The sequence below is a fragment of the Pagrus pagrus genome (assembly GCF_965226575.1).
Source record: "Pagrus pagrus genome assembly, chromosome: 18".
NCBI lineage: Eukaryota > Metazoa > Chordata > Actinopteri > Spariformes > Sparidae > Pagrus > Pagrus pagrus.
In genome coordinates, this window is record NC_140202.1 from 6545342 (window position 1) to 6569808 (window position 24467).

At 42.1% G+C, this 24467-nt stretch overlaps 4 protein-coding genes across 6 annotated transcripts in view; 3 read left to right on the forward strand and 1 right to left on the reverse strand.

Annotated features, from left to right (window-relative positions):
• The first annotated feature begins 1181 nt into the window (after positions 1-1181).
• ldah (lipid droplet associated hydrolase) lies at positions 1182-5661 on the forward strand. The gene is made up of 7 exons (XM_084380883.1): positions 1182-1259; positions 1863-2011; positions 2776-2910; positions 3412-3581; positions 3783-4023; positions 4503-4585; positions 4765-5661. The coding sequence occupies exons 2-7, from the start codon at positions 1873-1875 to the stop codon at positions 4951-4953; spliced, it is 957 nt and encodes a 318-aa protein (XP_084237009.1). The 5' UTR covers positions 1182-1259; positions 1863-1872; the 3' UTR covers positions 4954-5661.
• A 145-nt stretch (positions 5662-5806) lies between these two features.
• alkbh1 (alkB homolog 1, histone H2A dioxygenase) lies at positions 5807-9437 on the reverse strand. The gene is made up of 6 exons (XM_084380882.1): positions 9276-9437; positions 8763-8871; positions 8221-8383; positions 7754-7844; positions 6834-7027; positions 5807-6721 (listed from the first exon to the last, which is right to left on the reverse strand). Exons 1-6 carry the CDS (start codon positions 9411-9413, stop codon positions 6277-6279), a joined length of 1140 nt encoding a protein of 379 aa, XP_084237008.1. The 5' UTR covers positions 9414-9437; the 3' UTR covers positions 5807-6276.
• A 159-nt stretch (positions 9438-9596) lies between these two features.
• slirp (SRA stem-loop interacting RNA binding protein) lies at positions 9597-11870 on the forward strand. The gene is made up of 4 exons (XM_084380884.1): positions 9597-9690; positions 10059-10117; positions 10688-10795; positions 11383-11870. Exons 1-4 carry the CDS (start codon positions 9624-9626, stop codon positions 11449-11451), a joined length of 303 nt encoding a protein of 100 aa, XP_084237010.1. The 5' UTR covers positions 9597-9623; the 3' UTR covers positions 11452-11870.
• A 1402-nt stretch (positions 11871-13272) lies between these two features.
• adck1 (aarF domain containing kinase 1) overlaps positions 13273-24467 on the forward strand; it is a 67851-nt gene continuing 56656 nt past the window's right edge. Inside the window, exons 1-3 of one of the 3 annotated variants that reach the window (XM_084381342.1) lie at positions 13273-13480; positions 15889-16028; positions 16580-16663. In XM_084381342.1, the coding sequence (XP_084237468.1) occupies positions 15897-16028; positions 16580-16663 (216 nt within the window). In that variant the 5' untranslated portion in view covers positions 13273-13480; positions 15889-15896. Of the gene's footprint in view, positions 13481-13597; positions 13620-14718; positions 14804-15888; positions 16029-16579; positions 16664-24467 lie in introns of those variants that run through there. The other 2 variants (XM_084381343.1, XM_084381341.1) reach the window with 2 other exon arrangements.

The window sequence follows — 24467 nt, forward strand, 5'->3', positions numbered from 1 at the left end:
AAAAGGAGAACACATTGAATTGCCTAAATATGTGTGATCGGTTAAAACAGTAGCTCAGAGATAGCAATCCCAATCCAATCCCTATTTCCCAGTGTCAGAAACTAATGAAATGAAATTGGGGGAGGGAGGGGCTTTTCCTAAAGTTTGTCTGAGTGTCACTGATTGTGCACAATACAATCTACAAAACAGAAAAGTACTTTATTAGCTGTTATGCAGATATGGAGGCAACTGCACCCTCACAAGCTCCAGGTTCACTGTGCTTTGTGAAATATGATTAACTGTAACTTTGTTGGGGAAGGTACAACTAAAGCACAGTTACAACTGTTAACCAGGGTTTTAAAGTAAGTACACTTACTCAAGTACTACAGTACAATTTTTTACACTACATTTCAGGAAAATATTGCACTTTTTACAGCTTTAGCTATGGATGATTTTTCAGATATTTTACATAAAAAAATAAACAATAAGCTTATAAAATACAATGCATTGTTAAAAAGCTGACAAGCCCTTACCACAAAAAGAAAAGAAAGCAGCATCTTGGGGCCACTTGTATCTAAACCCACTAAGATTTGTAAGGCTGAACATGCTGGTTTTCTCCTCCCTCCTCCCCACATCAATCCTCTCACAACCCCTTGAATTTATCCTGAGCCCCTTTGAGCCCCTTTGACTACCAATACTCAGTTTCAGTGCCTCTCTTCTACCTTGTACCCACACATCTGTATTTCAATATTGAACACATGTACATCTACTCTCTGCCTCTCCACTGCTGTGCTGTTGTCGTGTCGTGCATGACTTGGGCGATGTGCAACATCAGCCTGTTTGCGACACTGGCAACACCACAACGTTGTTTAATTCCATAAAAACCACAAGAAAAAGAACATAGGAGGGAACACCAGGTATATCCTACACAGTGAGATAAATATTTCAGTCAAACTGATTAAATATAGCATACTATACTCATGTGGAAATAATATATTGAGCCCATTGAAGGTTGTTATGAGTATAAAAACATTTTGTGTAAAGGTATACTGAGCTTAAACTTGGTAAAGTGTCTCCTGCTTCACACACATTCAGCGCGTTCATTTCCAGGCTTGCGCCCTTTAACTAAAGGAAGCAAGGTATTATGGGACGGGCGTAAAACCGACCAATCAGAATCCAGCAATGTGCAAAGCAGGAAGTATTCACACAGTGGAGCAGCTAACAGGAGGCACCAATCAATGGGGAGCATATCATCTTAATCTTCATACTGTTATTAAGAGGTAAGAGATTATTTGGTATTGTACGTTATTTTTGGCAAATAGTGTGAAAAGCAGCCACTGGGATTTAAGCTAACGTCACCGTGTACGTTGTGATTGTAACTAATTTAACCTGCTGTCAGTCACACCAAACTCAACTTAGAAATATGTCAATTTAACACGGCTTCGTATTGGTGGGGGTGCGTGCTTTATAAAAACCTCTTAACACAAACATGCTTTTACAATAAGCAACTGTTCTTTTATTCGGCATCAACAAAATTAGCTATAGTTGTACCAGAGAAGTTAAAATGGCAGTAATGTAGTTGTTCCTTCCTCCACTTTAAAGCTGTTTAAGCTTCACTGGTGGAAACTTACTGAACTGATCGAGCAGCAGCAACATGCGGGACTCGCTTGTTGACCTGTGACGGTGCTGAAGTGTATTACCTTTGGACCCTGCTGATAAACTGTACCAGCTGTTAGAACCAGCTGTACTGCATGGTAGTTACACCTCCTCAATAGATCTGTATGGACCGTGTGATTGAATGGATTAAAGATGCTCACAGAGTGTATTACATGTGACTTATTCTTAACAAAATGAAAATGTAGCAACTCATCATTTTCACTCAGAGCTAATGAGATGGACAACATGGTGACGGACAGGAGGGATGAACCACAGACGGACTTCATCTACTGCTGTGGAGCCGTCACAGAGCTCCTTAAGTTTGGCTCCTGTCAGTTACACTCTGGACACAAGGTGCTTTTTCTCATCGTTCCAGGTGAGTCGGAGGACTATTATGTATTCAAAAATTTGCAGCACTCAAGTACAGTATTAACAAGAAGAAATCCTTTTTTATTATCTTTTAGTGCACATTGGATGGTCCAGTTTGTTGTATTTAGGGAGAACTATTGTCAGAAATGGAGCATATATAATGTGATATTCATAATGATGTTTACATTAATGTATAATCACCTGAATCTAAGAATCATTGTGCTTTCTTCTATATATTAAAACATATTATTAATATATTACATTATATATATTTACAGTATCACAGATATGCGTGGAAGGTGACGGTGTGATTATCAGCCTGGCCGATTATCTGGGCCGATATAAAGCATTTTAGCAAAATTACCTCAAAATTGTACTTAAGTATATTACTTGAGAACATTTTAGCTACATTCACTGGTTAATTTCAATTTTGACACTAAGATTTTTATTTTAACTGCAAATGTTGTTGTTCCAAATATCAGTTATCAGTCTCCTTGGTTACAAATAAACAGTATTGTTATCAGCCCTGAACAAACATATTGGTCAACCTGTAATAGGAAGTAGTTAAATACAAATACACACTATGATTGATGTAATGTAACACTTTAACACTGATTTTAAAAAAAAAATAATTTAGTCGTTAAAGCTTGGAAATTAGAGACATGTGCTGCCTGGCAGATTTAAATGAGCAGGTTTTTGGAAATAATCCAGCACTATATTCACCCTCCTTTAAACGGGGAGATATGCTAAACTTCTGCTGTCTCCATACAGGTAACCCAGGTGTTGTGGGCTTCTACACAACCTTCATGCAAACACTTCACAGTATGTTTGGATACCGCCACCCAGTGTGGGCTGTAAGCCACGCTGGCCACTGTGTGCCACCAGACTCCATGGATATGATAGAAGGTACAGATTATTCTCTTCACCTCAGGGTTCCCAGGCTGACCTCGTACGTTGGAAGAGGGTGCATAAATAATCAGGTTAATGTTCATCACACCTATGATATCTAGAAATTTGGGGTTGTTATGTTTAAGTTTCTTTATGCTGCAACTAGGGTTGGGTGATGTCTCTGGAATTGGCATATGACGATGTCCACAGTGAAACATCGTGATGCTCCAAATTGTCCCGACATCTAGTCAAAAATATCCAGTTTTGTTGCCACTAACGAGTGAGAACTGTCCCAACGTCTTGTTATAAATATACTGAAGTTTCACACTTACAAATGTTGAAACGCCATCTCAAACAGTGACCCTGGCAGCCAGCTCACCCAACTGTCTTTCACCCCACACCATCCACTTCCTGACATGAGGTCAGCACCAACATTTTGTTCTGGGGATATTGTTGAGTGGAGATAAGGTCCAGACATAGACACTGCTTGTTCTGATTTTTCACTTTTCTTTAATCCAGATGCCTCCTCAGCAGCAGAGGGTGATGTGTTCGGTCTGAACGGGCAGATTGAACACAAGCTGGCCTTCCTCAGGAAACATGTTCCCAGAGAAACCAGCCTGGTCCTGGTGGGACACTCCATTGGCTGCTACATTATTCTGGAGTTGATGAAGAGAGATCCTGAACTCAAGGTTAGTCACCATCTCACAGTCTTTCTTCTCAGAAAAACACATCACATGGGAGAAAACAATAAAACATTTGATCATCAAAATCGGCCTGATGTCCACAGGATGGCATGATAAAGAGGAGTTAGTGACACCTGTACGTCGAACAGTCTTAAACAGATCAGTCTGCCAGATGCTGGTCTAACATCCCTGTGTGTCTTAACACAGATTCTGAAGGCCGTCATGCTGTTTCCCACCATTGAGCGCATGGCTCAGACTCCTCAGGGGAAGGTCATGACCCCTGTGCTGTGTCACATGCGTTATGTGGCCTACCTGCCTCTCTTCCTGCTCTCTCTGCTGCCTGAGAGTCTCAAAGCCAACCTGATCAAACTGGTGTTTGGTGGAATCTGCTCTCTGGACCACACTGTGGTTCAGCCTACTGTTGGTTTACTCAGTGGAGACTGTGCAGGTTGGTTGTGCTTCTTTACTACGTTGATGCTTATACTGTTCATTCTTAGTTGATAATGTGTTATAGCAGTATTAAATCAGCTCTGTGTAGGGCTGCAACTATTATTATTATTGTTATTATTATTATTATTATTATTATTATTATTATTATTTTCATCATCATCAATTAGTTTGTTGGTCATGTTGGTCTATAATGGAGATATGACAGCATGGTGATTAAATGGTGCCAGAATACCAACTGGACTGGATCCCGAGTCAGCTTTTATTGTCCTGGGAGATGTTGTCCCTGGTTGGCAGACAAAATAGCGGAGATTTTTATAGGGAACCAATCTAAATGCTCATGGTGTCATTATTCTATAGCCATTACATTGTGCAGACAACATTTACCTCATACGAGTTAAAGCAATTGCTGGATTAATATTTCTAGAATGTCTGGACAAAGCGATGACTAGATCTGTGTGATTGTGTTTCTGTTTGTAGCTAATGCTATGTACATGGGGGGGCAGGAGATGAGGAAAGTTCTGGAAAGAGACAACATAACCATTCAGAAAAATCTCAAAAAGGTAAGAAAGACCTGTACCATCGCACTGTGACACTTCTCTGTACTCAACAGCTACTAGGCAATATTGGATATCCACATGGAACATAAAGACGTGTTTGCTTGACTTGTGAGTAGATGGTTTACTTGTGTTCTTTTCAGATGTTATTGTGTATTCAACCATGTGTGTGTTCCCTTTTTCAGCTGATATTTTATTATGGCGCTACAGACCACTGGTGCCCTGTTCAGTACTATCATGACATCAAGAAGGACTTCCCACATGGAGATTTTAGGCTGTGTGAGAACAGTTACCGCCACGCCTTCGTTCTGGATGCAGGAAGAGACGTTGCCAAAATGGTGGTTGAATGGATCCGTGGAGATTTGAGGACATGAGTTCATTCTTCTTCTCGTACCGTTTGACATGAACACTCAGCGTACGGCGCAGACAGCGAGGGGCTTTTAATGAGAATGAAAGCTCAATGCTGGATAAGTATTAAATATGAATTTTAATATATATTTCTATTGATATGACGGCATACTTTGGTTTATAATTAGCACAAAAAACCCAAATGTAACATGATATAAAGTGGTTTTACTCATGTATAAGAAATGAACTAAAACATATATTTTATAAAAACATGAGCAGCCTCCATCTCCAGAGAAGAAACAGGAACCAATCAGAAGCACTGCTGTGGCACTTCTCATGCTAATATCTGGTGGTGTGATTATTTAAGTTTGTGTGATGTTGCCTTTTTGCACTTTTGCCAATTTATTTTAAATCATCTTTCACATATACAACAATAATTGATGCATTCCCATGAATGAGGACTGGATGAGCATATGCAGTGTGTGTGAAGTCATCTTATAGGCCTTTTGTTTCTCATCTTTTTCTTATCTTTTGATGCCACTGTGCTGTGACTAACTAATTTCATTCCAAGCCTGTTACTGGTGGACGGATGTAATGAGCTAACATGTACCTCTGATGATGCGCTGGAGTTGGAAATGCAACACTGTGTGTTCCTCCTGCAGACACTGTAACTAACAACTGATCTGCTGAACGAGTGATGGTTGATAGGGGGTCTAATAAAAAAAAGGAAAACATTGTGACCTACAGGAAGCATTTTAAAATGTTGTGTGAATATTTCCCATCTCTTCTCTGTAACACTAACTATTCATGACTAAATGAACAACAGCCACAGTTTAAGTTTTGAAAATACTGTTTAATCTGGACTGTGTGAGTGTAGTTTGATAACATCTGATCTCATGATGCCCCTGAACTACTCACAGACCTGACTACACACACATCTACAGTGTTCTTCATGATGATGTTTGTTTAACATTCTGGATTTTGTACAAACGTCCCCACATTTCAGTTATTCACTTAAGTTATTTTTTGCAAATTTGGGGGTTTTCATAACAAATCAATATAAAGTTTACGGGCTTGACTACATTTTGGTTTTGCTACCTTCTTGTGGGTCATGGTTCTGTTTGCTACCCCAGACAGGCCAGTAGAAGGTGGTTGGACCTTCCTGTTCTCAGTAGGTAGACCACTGTATTTACAAATGCTAACAACTGACCCAGTATTAAGACCACATCTGACTTGAGTGGCTTCTGCATTTCAGCAAGGTGACAAGTAATTCAATGACTGCAAAGGAGGACTCGGGTATGAGACGCAGCCTCATGTCTCACAGTGAGTGTTACAGCAGCTGGTCTGTGTCATGTCTCCACAGAGTCACAGCTACTAGTCCTCTTCCTTTTCCCTGTCTCTCCATCTGCTGGGTCATCATGGTACCCTCCTGGCTGTCCTGCATCAGTCCTTTGGTGAGAACAGGGTGTTTGTGGGAAGCTCTGCCCAGGCCCCAGCACCTGTCTGACTGTCACATTCACTCTGGAGCTCTGAATGTACCTGGAGCACACCGCCCAGTCCTCCTCTGACACCGGCTGCACCACAGTGCTGTCCTGCAGGGATGAACCCAGACTGCAGCCCTCCATCTCTGAGGCTGGATGTCCCTGGGGTGCTGGAAGGATGCGGGGAACAGCATGGTACAGGAGGCGGCTCTGTCCTGACATCACCATCATGTCCCCACTGTGCATGAACATAGCGGTGGGGGGGTCCTGTCTGCAGGTGCCTCCCAGGAGGAAGATGGCTGACTGGCCAAAACTGCCAAGTAAGACGACAACAGCGAGGGGATTAGAATATTTATCTGTAGGTAACCAGGGCATATTATTAGTCTCTGGAGAATCACTTCCTCTCAGCAGTCTTTAACTCTCACCTGAACGACAGCAGTGGTCGGCTGTGATCTAGTTCAGATTCATCCACGTGGATTCCCAGAGAGGAATCAGATCGGTAATAGTTGAGGATTCCAGCTTCTGCGTTGAACCCCGGGAACCCACAGGCGGCTGTCACATGGAGGGACAGCAGGTGGAGATCAGCTGGGAAAGGAGTGTAGTGGTTGGCCGAGTAAGTCTGTGAAGGAAACATTTGGTTAGAATGTCACATGTTTAACGACATGACTTTTTTTCATTGTAGTATTACAAACAATCCACTGAAAATCAGAAGCCTGTGCACCATCTCTTTTGACCAAATCTTTCAAAATAAAAGCATAACCTAAAAAACTGTAAATGTACTGAAACAATGGCACAGGTGGTACACAATGTGTGTCCAAGCTCTCCTGATGGACCACGAGGAAGTTTATAGTCACATAAACTCCAGTGGTTTTAGACAATGGGATTGTAATCTGTTAGTTTTTGTTTGGACATTTTAAGCTAATATTACAGATGTAAGAGTTAAAGACACAAAATGAGTGAGTCAAATTTGAATGATCACATAAATTTATATTATAGAATTATTGACTTTCTCTTTGACATGCTTCTGAAAAACGTGTAAAATACCACAAACCTGAAATGTTATGTGAATTGTAAGTGATTTATTTACCGGTACTTTGTTTTATTTCCTTCTGCACAGAGACAAACCGAATGGACTTGAGGCTTTACATGACTGCTAAGATGTGACACTCTTTTTTTTTTTTCACTTTTAATTTTTGACATCAAGCATTTCACCTCACCTACGATGACCCTGTCTCTGAACCCTTTGTCTGTCAGTCAGTTGTATTTTTGTCATAAAAACAATAACAAATAAGAGGTGATGTAAATATACTGATATTATGTTTCAAATACTGGCATTCATTCCTACCTTGGTATCCCAGTTGTAATGATAGCCTAGAGTGACCCAGCGCAGTCTCTCCAGGAGAGTCTTTGGTTCTCTCTTTCCAGGGCTGGGACGCCTGTGTAGAGGATCAAACACAGAGAGCACTTACTGTACAAAGACCGGTGGCCGGGAACTGGGACCAGTTCACTGTCAATGAGCATGTCAACTGAACGCTGTCAGAGGAAGAGTATCCAACCAATTATTGTATTTATTAAAGAGCTGCTATAACATTGTCAGACTCACAGTGGCCAGTTATTAAAAGGAAAATTGCTGCAGCAGAACCAGATGTTTGGAAACAGACGTAAGAGGATATTAAATACCGCAATCTCTAAAATTTGCCTGAAAAGTATATTGTGGACGCCTGCAAGATGATCAGGAACTAAACTCAGTTAGATGGCCCAGGTTGGGTCGGACAGATCCAATCAGAGGGAGAGAACAACAGCTAGTCTCACCTGAGGCCCTGGACACTCTTGCCCCAGATGTCCTGGGTGTCAGAGGGAGACATGTGCATGTCCAGGTTGCAGACGTTGGGCTTCTGGGGGTAGGTCTTCAGACACTGTCTGACCCAGGGGGGTTGGGAGCCCCGCAGGAATGGGTTGGAGATAAAGATGAATCCTAAACAGCACACAATGGTACAGTACTGAGTGACAGAAACAAAATGTCTTTAATAACATTAAACCCATTGTCACACATGTGGTCTCACTGGAGCGCTGTGGTGGGAACAAACACACTGATGTACAGGAGCATACACAAACTGAATGAATATGTGGAGTAATAAACTCCAGATGCCTACACATAGTGTTTGAATACCCACTGAATGGTTTGATGATGTGTCACATGTTTATTACTCCACCTCAGTTTTCTCTCCAAGTAAATACTAAATTAAGTCTTGATCTAAGAGTGTGTTGAGCTCTCTGTATTTGAGCTTGATAAAAGATCTTGAAGACGTGTTAAAGATCTCTCTGTCTCGCCGTCTTTACGGTCCTGTGTTTACCTGGGTAGCCGTGCAGCCCGAAGGCTCTCCAGTCTCTGACAGGCTGTAATCCAACCCTGGCAGCCTCCACGTCACTCACTGCAGCAGGGTCCAATTTAGCTGGAACTATCTATCAATCACACAGACACACCACACTCTGTGAAATTATACTAATATATATAGAGCGATAATGATAGTAACCATGGTATAATGACATTGTATGAGATGTTATTTCCATAACAACCCTGAATGTTGTTAATGTAAAGTGTCTGGTTTCTTCTTCTTCTCTTCTCTAACTGTGTTGTAGTTTTACATTTATGTTTTTACTTTCTCTAGTTTTAAGTGTGTGAGCAACATCAGCTAGTATCTACAGTACTGATTCACGTGCTTTCAGGTTTGTTTCTGCTCCTTTTCATTATTCAGCTGTTTATAAGAGTGCTCATGTTAAACCAGCTGTCAGTCAGACCCAGACTAAACCACGTGATTCTGGTGAATGGTTCCGTCTTCATGGTCCTGGCCCGACATGTCCCTCACCTTGTCACTCGGAACACCTTTGGAGAAGTCGATGACATCGCTGAAATCCGGCGGAGGGTTTCTTCTCTTGTAAAACTTGAATATTTTCCTGAATGCATCTTCTCCACTCTCCACCATGGAGGCTGCCATCTTGGCCATGACGTCACTGACCTTTGACCTCAAGTCTGTTCAGGAGCTTTTTCACCTCAATTTATTTAAACAGTTCAAACAATATACATGTAGGAAATGAAAGTAATGTAAGAAAGATGACCGAGTTAATTTTTAAATTATTCTTCTGTGACGTATCTGTACCGGCGTACGTCACGTGACCCTACGTCATAGGTCAGAGTGGCATACCAAGGACGAAACATGGCGGCGCCGTCAAAGAAGGTTTTCGAGGTGTTCGTGTCTAAAATCCCATGGACTGTGGCCGGCAGTGAGTAGAGAACCTGTTTAAACTGTCTTTGATACGTAGTGACAGACAGCTCTGTCTGTAGACGCTCACTGTGCTTTATATACGGCGCTGCGTGACGAACGCAGCCTCGCCATCACTGTGTTAGCTAACATGAAGCCTCCTCATGTGAGGAGATGTGATCATTAAAACACTTTAACATTGTGACTCTGTGAAGGTGAGATTCGGAGCTGGACTGCTCTATAAGACGAGGTTATACTACACTAGCTGAAGCCATGTGTGCTCAATAAACTGACCTCTGGTAGCTCAGACATCGAGACATTATCTGTCGAGTTAAACACAATACAATCAGTGTGTGCTGGAGAACATGACATGTACCTGTTGTCTTTCAGAGGAGATGAAGGAGTACTTTGGACAGTTCGGCTCTGTGAGGAAGTGTCTTCTCCCATTTGTAAGTTGTCACAACATGTGTACTATTTATTAGATCCGTCCATTCTGTACAAATCATAGATGTACTATATCATATATCACAGTTACACCTCTTCTTACTGTACCAGCCTGCTGATATATTGTTGATTCTATACATAAAGTCATTGATCGTGTACAGCTGTGTGCACTGGTTGGATGCAAAACTGCTCTCTGTAGTTCTGATATTTGGCGTGTGCAGTGAGAATAAAGGTTGATATATTGTAATTGTCTTTTAACAGCCTTGTACTATCACTGTCTACTAATAACACAGCTAATGAAGAATACTTTTCATTTCTGAGGGAAATCTTTCAATTCTATTCTCTTCATACTTCAGTGTTTTAGATTTTTGAGTGTGTTCATCTGTCCGGCAGCTTTTCCTTGACTTTTTTCAGTCTGGTACACAGAGACTCAAAACTTCTTGATCCATCCCAGTGAAAATCTTGTTTGATTTTTTTGTTCTTGCCAAACCTTCAAAATCTTGCACGAGTTGCTTGTGTTTGTGTACTTGACTGTGTGCTTTGTGTGTTTGACTGTGTGCTTTGTGCTGTGCCAGGATAAAGAAACGGGCTTCCACAGAGGGTTCTGCTGGGTTGGATTCTCATCGGAGGAAGGACTGAACAACGCACTTCAGAAAGATATGCACATGCTGGAGGGAGCCAAGGTAAAAGCACACTTATCCTCCATCACCATCAAGGTCTTGTGGGTATAGAGGTCTTTATTAATGGAACAATCGAAGCTCAGATTGCTGGAGTTTCTGATGATGATTATTATTATTGTTATTATTACATTACATTTACATTATTACACAGTTTCCACAATTCAAATGTTAACATACAGGGTTTTCCCTACCATTTATAAGGCTTAGGTGCAGCACCTAAGCCAAATGAATGTAGATCAATGTGGAGAGCATTAAAATTAACTACTACTACTGACTCCCCAGACATAATGGTTGCTGCTCTAGCCATCCAGCTTATTGTACACGGACACAAAAATTGTCTAATATGATGTGAAATTTCATATTTCGTGAGGACAGCCCTCATGCCAAATTCATTCACCTGAGTCTTCCACAAACCTAGAGAAAACTCTGACGTATCAGCAGATGGAAACATGAATAAAACATAGGCAAAAAATGTTTTTGGAATCTGTAGCAAACACATAGTTTCAAAATGATGGCAGACAGAACCTGAAAATATTGATATTCTGTATGTATCACATCCTAACCTTGCCTTGCCTGTTGTGTGTTTTCAGCTCCAGGTTCAGAGGAACAGACGTCCATATGGAGTGCAAAAGTTGAACAAAGACAGTGAAATAGACTGAAGTTCTGTGGTGCCGCTGTGTGAATGAGACAGACAAACATGTGCTTCTTCTTCTCAGGCCCAGATTCACTATGACTATGTTTTTGCTGCCTCAGCTCCCTGATATTGGAAATTTTTGCCATTATGTTCAGGACCATAAGAAAACTGCAGCACACAAGTGTTGGTGTATATATTTAAGTCTCTATGAGTGGAGACAGTTCCTACACCATCAGTGAATTTGGGCCAGAGCATTATTGTCATTGTTTTACTGGGTTGTCCAGTAGTAATGTCTATTTATTATCAGTCATACTGTTTTACTTCCTGTAACCATCCTGTCACACAACATCAACAGTAAACAGGCTAATTCTAACATTGCGAGGTTCATGAAACACTCGCTTATTCCCAGTGTATGGCAATAATAAAGTGTTTAGTTCCACTGTGTGTTATGTTATTGGATAAAGTATTTTACGTGTACTGTGGTATTTTATCTTGTGGTTTTAAAAGTTTTACTTTAGTAAAAGTAAAGTAATAAGTAAATCTAGTAGTAGTAAATCTGATGACTTCCACCACCACTGCCTGTGGACATGCCTACTGTTGTGCACCAGGGGGCAATACACTCCTGCAGGTTATCCTTTGCATAAAAGGGCTAAGCAGGCGCATGGATCCAAGGTCAGCCAGGCAGTTTTAGCTGTTACCCACTGGGTTGGTTGTAATTGACACTAATCTCTTATCTGGCAATGACTTTAACTGGCATTTTGGATCATGCTCCTCTCAGTGTAAATACTAACATTCTGAACCAGCCCCAAACATATGTTCAAGTCTGTTGACCAAACTGTTACCAAGATCTAAGTTCAGCTGATGGCTGCTGACGGTTATTCTGTTACCAAAACAAGGATTGCTTGGAAGCATGAGCTGCGTGGGATGAAGCTGGTTACAGAATATGTTGAAATATAGTTTGTACCAGGCAACAACTTACATAATTAAAAGTTTATTATCATTTTTCAAAAACTTGACTATCTGAATCCATATATGCAGAGTCCCTTCTGTTACAGTACAGTGTGACAATCAGACTACATCAATTCTTGAGTGATTTATTTTACCATCTTGGCAAAGGTTCTAGGAACTGATACAAAGATGTGCCCCTCTACAGTAATGTTTGGGGTCTCTGTTGACTCCGACCCAGTTCAATATTTCACAGTCAGACATATGAGCCTGTAGTGGCCATTTGTCCGATAATCTAAATCAAATTTTAAATCAAACTTCAAAATAAAAATCAAAGAGCCACAGCTGCACGACGGGCTTGTAATGTACGCAGGCAAGAAAAGTTCAATGATAAACTTTCCTTTGATATTTGTGATTTATTTTCCAAAACAAGCAAACAAAGAACAAAGAAAATCTGCAGCCGCTCTTGTCCTGGTAATAAATCCATGGGTAAAACACCACAGGCCCACCCAGGTGCATCCGTGCATCATGGTCCTACACCTATCCTTCTGCCTACATAACCTCGGGTGCCAACAGCGTTACCCAAGTTCATAAATAAAACAAAACAAAATACTAACTAAACAAAACTGAACATGCTAAAGAAGGAAATAAATAGACTTGAACATGCTCCATCAGGTACAGGCTCTTTACACTGGACACTGGCCAGAAGCTCCCACTTGTCTTGAATGAAGCACGGTTGACGTCATGGATGTGGGCGGAGCCAATCCTGTTTTATATGAAAGGAACAGCTGAGCATCATGTGTGACGCGTGTGATAAACGTCATCGTGTTCGCCCGAGCTGTAGTTCTAATGCATCACACGGAGCGACACAGACTCACACCCTGCTGGACCAGCACACACACCCGGACCCGAGTGACGGGCCACACACAGCCCAGCACCTGCGTCCGTGTGAGCCAACTGTTCGGGTCGGATAGCACATTTAACTGTAGCTGCCTTTCTGCGTAGAACTACATCAACCACAATGCACCGCTCTCACGTGTAAAAGTGAAGCCGAAGAGGTCAAAACAAAAAACCGGTAATTGACAGAGAGAAGGCGTGTGGACACTCCGGTAAGCTAACGGCTAACTGAATGAGCCTGTTTCATGTTTAACGGTTGTTTGTGACAGAGGAGGGTCCAGCGCTGCTGCTGCTGCTGCTGCTGCGACGCACCGCACGGCTTTACATAACACACGCCTCAGTCATCTTTAGGTAACAGGCGACACACGCTGCTGTACGCTGCTGTCACTGCTCCTGACACATATAAGCTATAACCTGACCAGACACCATCAAGCAGCACTCATCCTCCTCCTCATCATCTACATACATCCAGCTCTGTGGGACTGACAGGAGGATTTGCTTTGAGGGTTACGATTTATCAGAAAAACTGTCACTGTCATTTTGGGGTGAATGCCGAACTGAAGAGAGGCTTCTGCTGATGTCCAACATGTATCGTCTGTGATTTAAGTACACACAAGCGTGTGTGCTTGGACGAGAAGGCGTTTGTTTGCTAGATTTATTAATGCACCATGGTGAAGCTGACTTCCCCAGATGAAGTTCAGTGCTACTCAAATCAGACTAACTTTGATGACGTCATCAGGATGAGCTCAGCCTGTGTTTGAAGACTGTACATGTATTACAGAGAGCCTGGTTATCACAGTGGAGCTGTGCAGTCTGAACACAGTGGAGGCTTCAGGAAGTAAACATTTAGATATCTGCTGCTGCTGTTTTGGTTTCAGTTTTCATCTTGTATCCTGTGTGTCTCCCAATTCTTCCAATTTCCAAAGGTAACTGCATTGAGACATACAGGTTACAGGTTAATCACAGTGCATTTAGGTGTCATTTTACAACACAGGGCTGTACAAACAGATGTAAGTTGTTGTCCCTTTGTACTGAAAAAGAAAACATTGATAAGAGCTTGTGACTTCATACAGCAGATGCATTATTGGTGCAGGAACACAGTGAGTTGTAGCTGAGGGTACACCGATGAATTGGCCCAGAATCTGTATGGGCAGATATTGGACCTTGTTGACTGCTACCAGCCTGTTGGCACACAAGGTGACGTTCACCGATGTCTATCTGGTGTGTTACATACATTGTTTGCTGTCACACTCCTGAGCTGCTGGCTTGTGACATCCCTGCCATCAGATTTTGAAACACTATGTTAATGCTGAAACATTCTTCTCACTGAGTAGGGAGCTGTTCTTTAGATTTCTTTGTTCACCTGGCAACACAAACATAACAAACAACAACAAAAAACTTATTGGTATCAGCTAAATGGTTATTTCAGACATCGTTATCAGCCCAGAATTTAACAATAGGCCCTAAACTCCACATGCATCTGTCTTTCCTTTTTCCAGGCTGTTTAGAAACAGCATCAGAGACTTGGATAGCAGGTGAGCCGGGCTCAGGGAGTCAGGTAGATAGATAGATAACTTTATTGATCCTCGAAGGGAATTAGGACAAATATAGAAACAATAAAAGACTATATACAATATAAAAAACAAGTAGCTCTAAAATAAAATTAAATAACATACTGAGGTAAAAGAGAAAAGGTAAGTGGAACATAAGGTGTGAGAGAGTAAGGTGCAGTTTTATTATTATTATTATTATTATTATTATTATTTACATTAATAATAATGTAGAGAGCATTATTTGTGTGATTTGGAGTGAGCGTTATAAAGTCTGATGGCACCAGGTAGGAAAGCTACCCTGTGGGTTAGGGTTGATTTACAGCTTGACTTGAGAGCTGTTGTTCCCGGAGAGCGCCCTCTGCTGGCACTGTTTGAGTTAACACTTTATCACCCACACATTTCACTAAGTTCCAGTTCTTTTATTGTCGTGCGTGCACACAACATTTAAAGTGAAGCAGTCGAAGGCAGTGAAATTGTTTGATCTCAGAGTCCCTCTGACTGTGCTCTTACAGATGTGTGACAGATTTGTGTATAAGGAAAAAATAGCAGAAGTGGAACGAAATCTAGTTAGAGCAGCTAAAATACAGGAATGACATATGATATGAAGTTAAATGTAATATGGTGGTAGCCTGCTGAGTAATGGTCACATGTACAAACTGTGATAGTAATATGTAGCATAAATACAATAAGAACAGACAGTAGACAGGGTGGCTCTATCATCACCATCAATTCACAATTCACAAAAATTGTTAAAAATGCTCATCACAACCTCCCCGAGCCCAAAGTCTTCAAATCGCTCCTTTTGTTCCAAAACCCAAAGACTCTTCATCTACGGTCCGAGGCAGCGAGTCCTCACACTTCTGGAAACTGGAACAGAAACTGCTTTTGCACATTTTTGCTTGAAAATTGATGGAAAACTACGAATCTGTTATCAAAATAGTTATTTCGCTCGACTAATTGTTGCAGCTCTGCTTTGCTTTCAGATGATTTCTGCACATCACACCTCTTTCACATCCTCCATCACTTGTGAGAACTTCCTCCTCATGTATGTCCTCCTCCTCCCACAGTGCCTCTGATGGCTGGTCGACTCCTCAAGGTCTCCTCTCTGGCCACAGCGGTGTTCGCCTCCTCTGGGTTTTACCTCTACAACAGACAGCTGGACCTCAATGACCTGAGCGCCATTCGCTTCGGGAGAGCTGCGCTCACTGTGAGTTACTGCACACTTCTGCCCTGACAGTGTTGATGTGGGGATTGTGGATTTGATGCACCTGGACATTTAAGATGTTCTTTGTTTTTGTCTTGATGCTTTCCCTTGACATTTTGCAGCTGTTTGCAGCATGGGGCCTATATTTAGAAAGAGATTTGGGTTAGGCGGCTATGTTTGGTCACGTGGTGACACACAAAACTCTGGCTTAACATTACCTCAGATCAAAACCTGTCGACAGCTCGACCGCTGATCAATGACATCAGTCTTCACTGGAACAAAATTAGATGTTTTTATATTAAGTATATATATATTTTTGATATTATTATATATTATATATATATAAATAAATTGTATAATTTCATTTAATTTTGAAAGATAGACTGGGCACACGTGTCCACTTTGGGTTTAGATAGAGGTTCTAACAAACACAGACAGTTGACCACAGGAACTGATTGACTGACTACAGTTTTTTAAATATTTGCTTATGCTCATGTGATGATTGTTTGTCCACTCCTCAGTTCTTTACATGTCACTGCTCTGTTTGTCTCTAGACGGCCGTCATCAGCTACGACTATCTGACTGCTTTCAAACATGTGGAACACGGCACAGAGGAGTACTGGGCCCTCAAGTCCAAGGTACATAGTTACTTTGTTTTCCATAGGGGTGGTTTAAAGAGCTGTCTACGTTGATGATGAGTTGAAGAAAAGCAGTTCTGACAGCCCACTGTGGACCTTTCTTCTTGTTCCATTCTTCCCCGTTTATCAAATAGTGTAGGAGTACAACACTTTGTGTTACATTTTGAATGTGGAGCAGCAGGAGTACTTTGGTTTGCATTAGCAGTTAATTAATACAGCTGAAATGCAGCTCTGGTATGAAGTAAGAGTGATGAGCAAACAGTACAATAAGGTGTGTGTCTGACAGCAGGGGATGGTCACTTCCTGGACATCAGTTTGTATCAATATTCACAGTCAAAGCCGCCAAACAGGATCATATTTGTAGGGGAAATCCCTCCAGCATGATAAAGGTAATAACAGTAAATGTCAGCTGATATGCACCGAGTGATCTCGCCAGGAGCAGCTCAGCCAGGTGCGTTCAGGAGTCTGCTGCTGCAAAGGTCAGAGACCACCTGCTCTGACAAGAGGTGCACAGAGAGTTCTGCTGCAGCAAGAGAGCTGCTGTGAACCTTGAAGAGCATGGTTCAGCATGGCTGGCCTTGTGTACGTGATGAACACACACACACACACACACACACACACACACACACACACACACACACATACAAAGACAGTCGGTACAGCCCCTGGGGCCCAGCTGGTCAAGCTTGGCTACACGTGCTGATTAGAATTAATGCATGGTGCTGATTTAATACAGAGAGGAGGCTCGCCTGCTAATTATTATGAAGTCATAGAGGTGAGGCGGCGGCGGCACAGCGCCTCTGTAGCTCTGCACTCGTCTTGTGTCTTTATGCTGCTGATTTTTCCTGTAGTGTAATTTTCTGTCAGACAAAATACCACTGACAGGAAACTGTTTCCAGTTCTGAACTTATGACGGATACTGTGATTAGGACTATGTGTTACGCTATTCAATTTCCATGTGTAACCAAGGCCTTAGTAGTTAAAACTAACTGTTACTAATTTTCTCAGGGTGTAAATCACCAGTTATATTTGTAGATACAGTTTTTGCCAATATCACAAAATGTGCTGCGATACGATTAGATCCAGTTCTCGGGCCTGTGGTTGATACGAGACATTTAGCACCTGTCTCACACAGTCAGTTACAGATGAAGCTGCCACCACTGTCTTCTCTGCTTTTGGCCATAAAAGAACAAAAGCAACACATCAATGATTGTAACTGGTTTACATGCAGTGACGTTTACTTTAAACTGACTCCATGTACACATAAAACATGACTGAACAACAAGAACACTGAACAAAAGCATTGTGTTCAACTCAGTAAGTGTCAAAGAGACAAAGCAATTTTTTGTTTGTCGCTATCATTATCACATAATGGTATATCACATTGCATAAATCAGCCCAGCTCACTTTTCCTCAACAAGTGATCTTATTCATACTTTCTCTTTCTCACTGCTGGTTTAATGCTGGTTTTTCAGCCTTGTTAGCAGAACCATTGTTCAGAAACACACCACTGAGTGATGTGATACAGAGGTGTGATAGGGAATTCAGTATTTGGCATGATTACTGAATACAAGTCAAAACTGAACATGAGACTCTTCATGATTTCCTGCAGGACTGTCAGGTTGGATTACATTATACTGAATTATGTTGAGAGAGCAGGACGCTGTTAGCTGCTGACTGACTCACACAGCAGTACCACGAATAGACTTTAAAGGCGCACTATGTAAGAACTGGCCACCTGTCAAAGGTCACTCCAGACACATAGGGGGCAGCATATCTCCAGTATAACTACTCACTGCTGCTCTCTTTACTGCAGCTGTGGCTATCTATGGCTGTAGCTACTAGCTGCTGTTTGCTACTTAGCTCAGTTAGCTGTGCAGGTAGTGGCCGCACCATCTCCTCAGACTTGGAGCTCAGAGCAATGTGGGACTGTTGGTGTTACACTGCGGGTAACAGAACAACAATATGTCCACAAAACAATACATACACATCTTTGACAACATCATAATTGACATTTCTTCACATTCTGTGGATCATTTTAGTGAGTTTTGAATGTTTTAAACTAGAATTCTCACATCGATGTTACATATTGCACCTTTTTAAAATGACATAATATTCACATCCTTTGTGTGAGATGAAGTCATCATGTTGGTGCCCTCTGACCTCCATCTGTATGTTTGTTTCTTGGCACAGGAGGCACATTTGACTGCAGTTAATGAGCTCTTGTTTCTGCATCGCATCTTCCCCGTCGTCCTCTTAGCGAACATCTCGCGTTCATCTCTCGGCAGAGCAGCCAAGCTGCTTTCAGCCTCTCATGAAAAGCTTCACTCAAAAGCCACTTAAGCAGCCAGTCTTCCAGGCTCATCAAAGGCTGCCCTGAGTGAACTGAGGGGCCATTCACAGCCAATTAGAGTGTATCACAGAACAAGCATGGGAGCACTCTCAAGTCTGCCAAATGAGTAGAGGAACATGCCCTGCAATGAGAGAACAGATGGACTGCTTTTTGTCCTGTGAAGCTGGTTAAGTTGTGCTGTGACGCTGTGGCTCCACACTACATTAAACTCCTGTGTAGCGTGTAGCAAACACCAGATAGCAAGTAAGAACGGGTTGCTGTGTGTTATACATGTCGACGTTTTCATGTACTGTGTCACTCGGCTCTGCCTGGGAGTAAACACAATAGCCTGTGTCCTTTGAAATGTCAACGACTGCACATGTTTAGGTGGATAGGTAATGTGAATGATGGCGTGTACAACCCCTGTCCAGCACCTGGTTTATCTGCTTTAACATCAGCATTAACTGTTTATATCATTTTCCACTGAACTTCAGTATCATGTCTCAGTGGATCGTTGAATGAAATGTTACCTTATCGTCTGTGATGCAGCCGACAGCAGAGGAGTCATTTGAAATTGGTGCACGTTCCCCAGGTGAAGCAGTCAGTCAGAGGTGCAGAGGGTGAAATGGACATTCAGTTTCATTGTGGTACTAATAACTCTTCCTGATTACTTACTATCAGTTAGATCTACTAACTCATGAATATAATGCAGCCTGGTTCTCCACATCTCTCACTTACATCCCTTGCAGACTCTGTTTCCCCTCTCCGGTCCTGTGTTGATGGTCCAGATTAAAAGACAAAAGAATGAGAGAAATTAAAATGCACATCAATACAAACCAAACAAGACCAAAAACGTGAGCGAGCGCTGGGTTATGGAGATAGGTCCTTATCTCTGAACTGAATCCTAAACGCGTCTCCTCTCTTGTCTTTCACACTTTTTCTCCCTCCTTCTCTCTCTCCCTCCTTCTCTCTCTCTCTCAGGCTTCTACACTATTGGCATCTCATTACAAGTCATACCAACAATTTAATGTAGTTTACTTAACTCACTTGAATGATGCATGCTGGCCCAGGCTGAGGCCGATGGGCAGGGATGGAAGAGGATGTGTTGTCTCAAATCTAGAGGTTTAAAACCTTTTTAAAAACATTTAAACATGTAGTACAATTTTAAGGCCTTGGTCAGTGGATCAGCTGTTCATTCAGTGCTGGTCCTACAACCGCTAAGTTAACTGTCATGTTGTTAATTGTTAATGAGCATGAATTGGTTTTGTACCAATACAAACTGTGAGTGTCCTACTAGTGTTTACTGTGACACAGCCTGGCTGCACAGTAAGTGATGGTGCACTGTCAGCTCTCAGGCCTTCCACAACCAGGCCTCATCCTTAAACCAGACCAAAGTCATGTCAGAACATAAATATAAAGTTGAATATAGATGTGGATATGAATATCTTTAAAACTTGAGATGATGTGGACACGTGCTGTATAAAGGAACTGACAGTTGAAATAGACAACTTTCTCCATCCAGTGAATGCCTGTCTGTTAACTCTGGTTCTACCTCAGTTTCTATCACAGAACCTCTTCACCTTCTTCCTTCACCTCAGAGTTTCCACAGTTGTTCCAGATGTTACCTGGGGATAGTGAGCGGGGAAAACAGTGAGCATGTTGACATGCACACTAATAAACTGATGGTTAACTGATTTATGGAGCTACCTGATTATTCAAGTGGTCATGTAAACAGCATAATGCAGTATGCTTTATCAGGTAAAAACTGTTACACACCTAGTTTTTGCCCAATATTTAGTTTTATTTGGCGCATGTATACGGTTAATCCAGAGATACGGAGACGGTTTCTGCTCACATGCATAATGTGAAGAAGGAGAGCATTGTTTTGCAAACCTAACAAATGACAGACTGAATCATGTAAACCCGTTTTTTCCATTCTCTCATTACTAAACTACATGTAAACATGTAAAATCAGATTCTTATCACAACCTGGCTATTCCCAGTTATTGGATTATTGTGGTCATGTCAACGTGCTCATGGTCTCTTCCTGTTTTGGTTGCGCAGTGGCAGACATGCTTCTGTTTCTTCTCCGGGACAAATCCAGCCGAGTGGCCGAGGAAAGAGCAAAGTGAAAGTGAGGCGTACAGGGATCAGATCCATACGTGGATGGTGACGTTTGTCTACAGACATGTAGAGACACTGTGACGTCAGTATTTAATACACATCACCAGTTTATATTTGTGCACCTCGGTCGTTGTTTCTGCCTTTATTGATCATAGCCTGAAGTTAAAGGATAACTACCGTTTTTTACAACCTGGACCTTATTTCTAGCAAAATATATGATCATTTACTCACCCAGATAACTTTGGTGTCATTTGAAGTCATTCGGACGAAATTAGATCCGGTGTAGCGCTGATATATCCATATAATGCGAGTGACGGGGCAGCGACACACAGCCTCTATATAACGCAACGAAACTAGTTCATTTCACCAATATTTTGTCATGATACGCTAGTGCTATTCCCCTCTGAGTCCGGGCTCGTCCGTTATCAACATCCTGGGTCAAACTAGCAGTACCAGTTACAGGTAAACAAGCCGGCTGTTGCGGGTGCGCGCGCAGCTCAGAGACGACATCTTCCAGGTCAGAGGTAGGTCAACCTACAGACCCCAGATGTTGACAGCAGACGAGCCCGGACTCAGAGGGGAATAGCACGAGCGTATCATAACAAAATATTGGTGAAATGAACTAGTTTCGTGGCAGATAATGCTCATAGAGGCTGCGCTTCGGTGCCCCGTCACTCGCATTATATGGATATATCGGCGCTACACCGGATCTAATTTCGTCCAAACGACGCCAAATGACACCAAAGTTATCTGGGTGAGTAAATGATCATATATTTTGCTAGAAATAAGGTCCAGGTTGTAAAAAACGGTAGTTATCCTTTAAGTTAAACTAGTTACATTAGTACATACATGCTTTGTATCACAGAGGACGGCAGGAGAGCATTTTATAGGATCCCACGGTTTTTGTTCTTTGTTGTTTTCTTTCAGTAAATTGTAAAATATGAAACATCAGATATAAACCACTCAGTGTTAACTTTCCTGAGGTTGGTTGCATCTCTACACCATCACACGTTTACATGTTATGCAGCATCCTCCCAGTTATTCAAAGAACCCAGTTTAGCACTGTTTGGTAAATGATGCCCTGATTAACTTCAGTGTAACCTCAGTATCTTGGACGAATGCTGTGATGGCACACAAAGAGATCGAGTCTCTGAGGGACATTGAAAGCAGCCTCATGAGTAGTTCAGGGTACACTACCAGTCACAAGGTTATTTTAGGGGAAGGAGTGAAAAGAGGAGAATGAGGAGGAGATGATGAAATGGTGACAGCGAGGACAAACAGATACTGATGTCTAATGATCCCCTCGCCTCCTCAGCTGCATGAGAAAGAGGCAGGAGCATAAAGCTGATTTGGGGAAGCCATTTTGAAGGTGGCTTTTCATGACTAAGATGAAACGGAGAACAAAACACTGATTCACTCAGCACATCTGCATAGTATCATGCAAATTCTCTCATCACCGCCCTGAGGTTACAGTTAAAGAGTCGTCTTTTAGCCCTGTTACAGTGAACGTGTCTGAGGTTGTCAGAGTGATACGAAGGCACCGTGGGGAAGGAAATCAAAGGCTCTGCTGATGGTGATTCGTGACTTCTCACCAGAGGAAAAATCTTCCCCACATCAGCTGCTGTGACAATAACTTCTTCTATGTTTTGCATATCCATCATTTTGCTGACTCACTTACCCACAGAGTGTGCGGTTGGAGAGTTCAGTGCCAACTCCAAATGTGTTGCTGCCCCAAGTAAAAGTGTTCAAGTAACTTGGGGTGTGGGTAAAGTAGAGCCATGGGATTGACAGGTGGAGGTAGCTGTTGAGTTAAGCTGCTTGTTGCTTGTGCATCACATCAGAATGACTCCTGGGAGCTTTCCTTTGGAGGTTTTCTGGGCTTGTCCCTTTGGTAGGAAACCCTCAAGATTCCCTAGAGGGAACTGAAATATGTTGCAAGGGAGAGGGACATCTGGACTACCTTACCTCGTCTGCTGCCACTGCATCCCAGCTTCAGATACTGTAGATTCCAGAAAATGGATGGATGAAAGTGTTGCTAGATAATGTCCTGTTATGCTTTGTCTCAGGCCTGTTCTTTCAATATGCCAGATACTTGCATAAATAATTGGTGGAGCTTCTGCCAGTGTTGGGTTTCTACCTCTGTTGGGTCTCTTGTGATGCACTGCATTTTGGTTTGGGGCAAAGTATCTTTGAGTTTATTTTAACTGGATCCTACCAGTCTGGGTCCTGTTCAGATTAGGTCTCTCTCTTTAAGATAGATAAATAAATAAATACAATAGCTAGTTTCCACAGGTCCGCTACAGATCGTGTCCAAAATCCTGGACCCATAAAGACCTCTAATACGTTCCCCCTGCCCCTTTTAATAATCAGATCTGATTTGTAATACTTGCCAAGGCCTCCATGGAGGCCCTACCTCACAGGGTTCAAAGGATCCACCAATACCCTGGTGCCAGACACCACCAGAGGTCCTGTGTCCATGCCTCTATGATCAGAGCCAAGTCCGATCCAGCACGTCCCACAGATGCTTAACAGATCCAGTGGAGAATTTGGAGGCCAGGTCGAAGCCTTGAGTGCTTTGTCATGTTCCTTGAGCCCTTCCTGTTCCTCCTGGATCCTCCTGCTGGGGGGCACTTTGTTGTGAGGGTTGGTGTTTGGGTTAGTGATGCATCAGCTTGGACATCAACACGAAGACAGTTATTATATTTTTGAGCATCATATCAAGTACTGTACTGTAGTTCCTTTGGTTCCTCCCCAGAGCTCATTTATGAGAGAAACAGGAGCTTAGAGAGAAAACTTACCACAGGACAGATAATCATCATGAAGAAAATAATATTTAACTGTTGTGGATCTATGTGCAACAGTTGAATGTTAAACCTTCCCATCAGTTTGAGTTTAGGTTTTTATGAACGGATCAATGAAAGAACATTTTAATATTAATTCACTGAAACTATAAAGTATTGAGTCTAAAGCTGGATACTTTGTAGGTAGAAGAGTTTCAGAGTAGCAGCAAAGCCGGTGCATGTAGCCTGAGTTAAACTTACTCAGTACAGTGTAGGGCCCGACCGATTTATCGGCGAGCCGATTAAATCGGCCAATTATAGCCCGTTTGAGACTAATCGGTAATCGGCCAAAACTTGCCGATTGTCGCCGATATTTTCAGGAATAAAATGCAGGGAATAAGACTTGGTTTTACTTTGAAAATGTTCCCCCATTTGAAAAGATCCCCGACATTAGGCTATTTATCCTGTAGAGGGCGCACCGACCTCATGACAAACTCTATCCACTATCCACTAACCACCTCACAACACTGCAGAGTGACTGATCTGGAGCAGGCAGCAGCAGGGACGC

Coding starts and splice junctions, on each gene's coding strand:
- slirp (XM_084380884.1), top strand. CDS start 9,624: ATGGCGGCGCCGTCAAAGAAGGTTTTCGAGGTGTTCGTGTCTAAAATC. Junction 9,691..10,058: donor CCCATGGACTGTGGCCGGCA/GTGAGTAGAGAA, acceptor GTTGTCTTTCAG/AGGAGATGAAGGAGTACTTT. Junction 10,118..10,687: donor GGAAGTGTCTTCTCCCATTT/GTAAGTTGTCAC, acceptor GTGCTGTGCCAG/GATAAAGAAACGGGCTTCCA.
- alkbh1 (XM_084380882.1), bottom strand. CDS start 9,413: ATGGCCAAGATGGCAGCCTCCATGGTGGAGAGTGGAGAAGATGCATTC. Junction 8,872..9,275: donor AAGGTGTTCCGAGTGACAAG/GTGAGGGACATG, acceptor TGTGATTGATAG/ATAGTTCCAGCTAAATTGGA. Junction 6,722..6,833: donor CGACCACTGCTGTCGTTCAG/GTGAGAGTTAAA, acceptor CTTACTTGGCAG/TTTTGGCCAGTCAGCCATCT.
- ldah (XM_084380883.1), top strand. CDS start 1,873: ATGGACAACATGGTGACGGACAGGAGGGATGAACCACAGACGGACTTC. Junction 2,012..2,775: donor GCTTTTTCTCATCGTTCCAG/GTGAGTCGGAGG, acceptor GTCTCCATACAG/GTAACCCAGGTGTTGTGGGC. Junction 3,582..3,782: donor AGAGAGATCCTGAACTCAAG/GTTAGTCACCAT, acceptor GTCTTAACACAG/ATTCTGAAGGCCGTCATGCT.